The sequence below is a fragment of the Buteo buteo genome, chromosome Z (genome assembly GCF_964188355.1).
Source record: "Buteo buteo chromosome Z, bButBut1.hap1.1, whole genome shotgun sequence".
In the NCBI taxonomy this organism is placed as follows: Eukaryota; Metazoa; Chordata; class Aves; order Accipitriformes; family Accipitridae; genus Buteo; species Buteo buteo.
This window is the reverse complement of record NC_134204.1, coordinates 17,229,751-17,236,298: the sequence shown is the minus strand read 5'-3', so window position 1 is coordinate 17,236,298 and position 6,548 is coordinate 17,229,751. Positions and strand designations below refer to the sequence as shown.

General features: G+C 43.6%; 1 protein-coding gene across 1 annotated transcript; it reads right to left on the bottom strand.

Annotated features, from left to right (window-relative positions):
- Positions 1–981: 981 nt before the first annotated feature.
- On the bottom strand, positions 982–5,892 carry MRPS30 (mitochondrial ribosomal protein S30). The gene is made up of 5 exons (XM_075020512.1): positions 5,173–5,892; positions 4,769–4,914; positions 3,585–3,687; positions 2,871–3,047; positions 982–1,448 (listed from the first exon to the last, which is right to left on the bottom strand). Exons 1-5 carry the CDS (start codon positions 5,858–5,860, stop codon positions 1,180–1,182), a joined length of 1,383 nt encoding a protein of 460 aa, XP_074876613.1. The 5' UTR covers positions 5,861–5,892; the 3' UTR covers positions 982–1,179.
- Positions 5,893–6,548: the final 656 nt, after the last annotated feature.

Here is a 6,548-nt window from a genome sequence, read left to right as displayed (position 1 = left end):
TTTTGCTTCTGTTAACAAGAAACGAGTGCTTATGCACATCTTGCTTATCCAGACTATCCTATGCTGGTGGAGCAAGTGGCAACTATAGTTTGTTCCAACATAGCAAAGTACCAATCAGCTAAGACTCTACAACTACCTCATGTTTCATTAGCAAAATACTCTGTAAGCCAGTTTACAATGGGAAGCAGGATCCCCAACTGGTCAGGCTGAAGAATGTGCAGGCAAGTATTTCAACAACAGTCATGTATGATTCAATAGTCTCTCTTTAAAAACAAACTACTTGACTCTTAAGACAAGCCCTGGAAAATTCCAAAACGGTCAGTTGCAGGGTACAGAACTTCATAAAATTCTAGGCATGTTTAATTACCTCAAACCCAGATATACTTTGTTGATAACTAAATATTCCTAAACAGTCCTTACATCTTGTATCTTATTAATCAGAGATCCTATCGGCCGTAAGACATCCCAGTATCAGCAATGAAAACATCACATGTCTACAGCTGGAATCAAGGTCCAAAGCTAAAGAGAAAACTGTAGATTCCAAACAGATTTTAGAGGTCTCTCTGTTCCTGAAGTGACAGCTTAAAAACATGTATGCATGTTCATAATAGAATCTTTGGAAGGAATTTTCATCATGTTTTTACTACTGCTCAGTAACTGTCTAAAAATTTCCCTTACTATGTAACTAAATTGCCAACCATTCACTTTTAAGAAACACTTTTTATTCTGAGCTCACTTTCTCTTTAGAATGAGTAAGCATTTAAGAGAATCAATTTCTTCTCAGGCACAAAATCAGAAATTTTTCACTGGTCCTGAACATCAGGACAGCAGTTACCTAGCAACATAACCAGATGGTCATATTATTTCATACTTTGCTGCTGACAGTTCAACAGAGAGCTACATATCTGCTACAAGAAAGTATTCACAAGACTCTGAATTAGTGGAATACACTTCTAACAGTAAATATACAAAAGACATTAAGTAATTCTAGACATTTATTTTTCAGTGTACAGTGTCATACATTTAACATAAAGAAATAAGGCCCAAATATCACAAAATATGTATATAGTGTTTGCTAGACAAATACTTTATTAAGAACAAGGCATATTCCAGCCTGTACTTCATGGAGTTACAATGAAGTCCAGGCACATAAACAGGAACACTTTATTTGTTAATGATTTACAACTCTTTTGGCCTGTTTAACAGAAAATGAACCAACTGAAGCAGAACTTCATCATTAAAGCCTTTCACACTACCATTTTCCACAACATCATACAATGGCTTACTATCTGTACCCCAACAGATATTCTTCCGAGGGTTATTTTGAATAGTTTCTACAGTTAGTGCTAAAGTATTTAGCTGGTAACAAAAGAAAGCAAAGTATTTTCCATCAGTCACTACTGCCTGTGATACAAAAGGACGAGTCACATCTGCTTCATTCCAGAATCCTACAAAATAAAGAAACAACACTAGTGACACAGGACTTGAAATTTCTATCAGCACACACATCTAAACCCCAATCCTGAAATGCAGAACAACATTGGGAATTGCAGCAGCCACTTAGTAGGGGAAAAATTTAGCAACACAAGCATTCTTCATACAGACTAACTAAAATGCAACCACCAATTAAGGATATTTCCAAGATCAGGGACACAGTGACATATGTGCATTTAGTACACGGTTTCCTACTGCTGACTGATACAAACCCTGCACTGATCAGCCAAGTGACTTTTCGAAATTATGTAAGTTACTACCACATCCAAGTCGTGCAAGTGATTTGAGGGGAAATGTCTTTTGGCAATTCCACGCTTCTCACAGGGCAGTGAACATTTGGTTCCTGACAGAGGCATGCATGTGTATGCATGAGCATAACTGACTATAGCAACCAGCCAGAGAACACCAAGCACGCTATATCAGTAAGTATTAATGCTTCAAACAAGCCCTGCTGAGCATTAACAGTTTTTAAAAAAATTTCTTTACATATTTATGCATGTGTCCTAGCACACACAGTAATATTCTTAAAAGATATTTGGTATCATGTGCAATGAACACCGCTAGAAACTGTTACAGAACAAAGAAAAAACTTCATAGATTTGAATCATGCTGTCCTTATAACTCATAATGTGCTTACAACTGTAACCAGCTTTGAAGCCAAAACTTACTTGGTTTCAATGTTTTATGTTCACAAAGCAAGTCAAGCTTTCTAACATTTCATTACATAAAAAATTTGATGCAGATCCAGCAATACACATCACAATCAAAGGATTTCCTTACACGTGTTGTTTCACAAGTGAAACTACAAACCAGGTATCTTCTAGTACATAAGATAACAATTATATTTACATAAATAAGCAAAGACTGATCTCATCTGTCTATCCATCCAGGTCTTCTAGGATTTTTAGACAAACACAGGCATAAAATCCTAAAGTAAGGCTGCTGACATTTTGCTTTCACTGACTGTAATTTCATAGAATGGACATTTCTGAAACAAAGGGCTAAGCAACATAGCTGTTTCAGAAAAAAAAAAATTAAAAAAAATAAACTGTTCAGTATCTACCACCTTTCCCCATAACAAATGTGGAGTGAGCAAGTGAATGCAGGATTGAGGGTTTTGCACAGGCTTAGCTTTATATGTGAAAAGTATTTTTCTGCATAATTAATTCTCCCTAAGTGAAAGCACTAAAAGTCTTAACTAACTCCCTTGAACAAGGTCTGCTTCATTCATTGGTTCAATTAAATTTTCAAAGACCCACTTAAAGGATGGTCTTCAGAAGAAAAAGCATGAGAAAAAGGTGGCAGGGACAAAATGTTAGAGAACTTTACAGTAGGCATTCATCATGAGGAAGAATTTATCAAGTTGACTCTCTCACCTTGATACATTGCTTGTGCTGCTGTCCAGGCAAAGAGACTTGCAATACCATTAGCTCGATAAACAACTTCAATCTGATCCTCAAGATTTGCTCTCATAAACCTCTTCCGGTTTAGCTTATCAGGAATAAGATGAAACTGGGTGTGTCCATAACAGCATGGATCTGCTACCTTTGATCCTGTGTTCCCCAAAAAGAAAAAAATTAAGAGCATTCTCTGACTGACTCTTAATTACACATACAAACACAACATTACTATCAGACTCCAAACAACAGAAGGTTAAAACCTCTATTGTAGGTCTGTATAAATGTTGAGATTCCTCCATTTCTGGGTGAGACTGGAGGTCTTGCCCAGCTCTAAAAGGCAAGAGTTCACATACTAAAATGGCTCTGAGGAGATGTATCAAAATTCAAAGTCAGTTTTCTGCTGATTTTCTATTCGACCCAACTCCTTCGAGTGAATCTGGACAGAGAGTACTATATGCATAGGACGATGCTACTCCCCAATGCCTAACTGACATGGAATCTCAACAGAAATTTAAATACTATGTATATTTATACAGTATAGTTATATATAAAAATATTCAAATTTTTTTTCTGTTGATGGGAGAGGAAAGGTCAGAGGGGTGCTGTTCGTTTTGGGGTTGGGGTTTTTTTTGTTGTTTTGGGTTTTTACGCAAAAAAAGTAGTTAACATTTCATGACTAGAAAGTCTTACCTATAAATACCTTGTTTTCGTACTGCTTTTTGAACAATGGCAGTTTGGATGGTTTGTGATCAATAACTGGAACATCTCCAAGATCTGACTCCAGCGGTACAATCTTGAAGAAAGCAGAAGAAAAGCCATTGACGTAAGTCATGTTTCTGACATCAAGCCTCACATAAAATGCCACTTTCTGGTCAGACAGCAGAAGGTGCAAGTCTAGCTTATATACACCATATATATAACTTTAACTGAAATTAATTTTTTGCAACACAATTTCTTGTCTTGTGATGAGTGCTAGTACGTGCATCTTATATTGATGTCTGAATTTTCTGCAATACACAAAAAACAGTGTGAAATGGAACTAACAATGCTGCCAATTGGTACTATCTTCAAAACCAGAATCTGCTTCTGTAGAAGGCAGGCAAAAACATTTCTAGCAGCAGTCAATAAACTAACTTGAACCAGCAGAGTGAGTTTACAGGTATTCAGTGTTTTGCACTATGTAACGTTTTTGATTGCCTAGACAGTTCTTCCAAAATGCCAAGGTTTTTAACATCTGACGGTACTAACCTAAGCAAATTGTACAACTAAGTTAGCAAGAAATGTTCAGCATTACAGAAAGTGGAGCACAGTTTTCTGGTTTTGGTGGAAACTGGTCAACAGAAAACTTTAGAGGCTACAAAATTACCTTTCTATAAACCTGGAAGAAAAAGATTAGAATATTGAATCAGCTTCCACAAAACTGAGCATTCAAGAAAACAACTGTTAAGCAGTACTAACAGGTAACAGAGCTCACATTCGGATTATATGTGCTCTCTCTTACTCACTTTTTTCTTCTCTGTTTCTCTCATCTTATCCTCTACTGAGGACAGAACGTTTCACACCACATTTCTTATTCTTGCCTCCACTTACAAGCATTAAATAAGTTAAAAACTCCATTTAATTAAGTGTAACAACATGCATTTTATCTAAAGCACAAAGATGACCAACTTGAAGTTCAGAAGAGTGTCTCAACATCTACAAAGCCCTTACACCACGACAAGGTAGTAAGGGCATTAAGACTTGAAAACTGCACAAATGTTTTACATGCCTGATTAAGCAGGTCCTCCACATACTACCTATTGCATGGTTTCAGTGGCTGCCAGAAACATGAGTGAAAATGCACACGATTAACTTGCTGTTGAAAATATCCACACCTCTGGAAGCTGCTTTGGTACACGGATCTGGAGGTGCGGCTTATCATCTATCTGAAATCGCACAGGATCAACTCTACCCTTTCGATGTCCATGAACAACAACTTCCTCACCATGATGCCAGTAATAGTGAACTTCAGGTTTTAGATCTGAAACAGAAGAGAGGATTAGAGAGAAATAGAGATTGCCCCTTTGCATTTAAAACCCTCCCAATTCATGTTGTGTAGCTGCAGTAAAACGGAAAAATCAAAGTCCACTCGCACCACATGGGACTATGGAGACGAGATTAATTACTAGTGACGGTCTGAACAACTCCGCTACACCAGCGGCACTCCTGCCGTGTTCACAGACCAGGCCCACCACCCACGAGCTCCCACTCCCCTCTCCCACCCATCCCCGTTCCACACCAAGGGAGGAAGCAGCCAGCAGTGCGTTGTGACCGCACAGGGAAGCAGCGAGAGTGGAGACGAGCTGCGTAAGGAACGGGCCGGGCGTGTGATCCTGATCGCGGTAGAGGAACGGCCGCTTCTTGTTCTGGTAGAAGCTCTCCTGCAGGAGGGCATCGCAGGCGAGCGACCGCAGCTCGCCCATATCCAGGCACGGCGCCTCTCCCGCCGCGGGCTCTGGGGTTTTCGCAGCGGCCGGTGCTGCCGTTCCCGGCTCCGGGGCTTCGGCGGCCTCGGGTGCCACTGCCGCCGCGGGCTCCGGGGCCTTGGCGGCCTCCGGCGCCACCAATCCCGGGGCCTTCACGGCTGCCGGCGCCGCTCTCGGGGGGAGCCCCGGCAAGAAGACGGTCCTGGTGAAGCTCCGGTACCAGCGGTCGGCGTTGAGGGCGAAGGTCTGCGGGTAAACCATGTACTTGGGCCGCTGCCGCTGCCCGTAGAGCCGCAGCTTCTCCTCGACCGAGGCCGCCGCGTGCACCTGCTGGTAGAAATGCTCCAGGCGCCGCCGCTTGGCCGCTTTGCTCTTCGCCGTCGCGGAAGCCACTACGGGCGGGTAGAGCGAGTCGGCAGGCTGCGGGGGGCCAGCGGACTCCGTCTGCGAGAACCAGCACCGGCCCTGCCACAGCAGCCGCCGCCCCCTGGACGCCGCCATTTCGCAGGGCTGCAAGGCAGCGGAAGGGCGGCCGTCAGCAACTGAAAAACCTGATTGGTCACTGGGAACCACGTGAATGAGCCAACCTTCCAATCGACAGGCTCCTCTGAGAGAGAGTGCTGCCGGGACAGAAAGGGGCGGGCCCCTGGGGGAATCGTGTGACTGGACGGCCCCGCTCAGCCCTGCAGCGCGGCGCAGCTTCTGCGCATGCGCCACAGATGCCCCACCTCCTCTGCGGGGACGAGAACTACAGCTCCCAGGATGCACAGCGGGAGGCGGCCCGGAAGTGCCGCGCCTTGCGATGGCTTCCTGTCGCCGTGCCCTGCCCGGCGCTGCGCCTGGCGCCGCTCCGTGAAGGGGCGGCCCGGCCCGGCTCGGGCCCGGCCCTGCTCCCCGGCACCAGTCCACACGTCAGAGGGAGGCCCAGATCTCAAACCGGATGGCTGTGTTGCACAGAGAAGGAGCCCCTACGGGCCTTCATTCGATAAGACGGCATTTTTGAACCAATTCTCTACGTGCTCGTCTTCAGGACATAATTACAGACACAGACACCCCCCTCACACACACCCGCCACACACACCCACCCCACCCCCCGCTGGTTGAAAGACCGCCCACTCAATCTAAGTAACAGGCATAAATCCTCTCTAAAATAAAAAAAATAGATTGAACCCTTTCCTGTACCGAACCC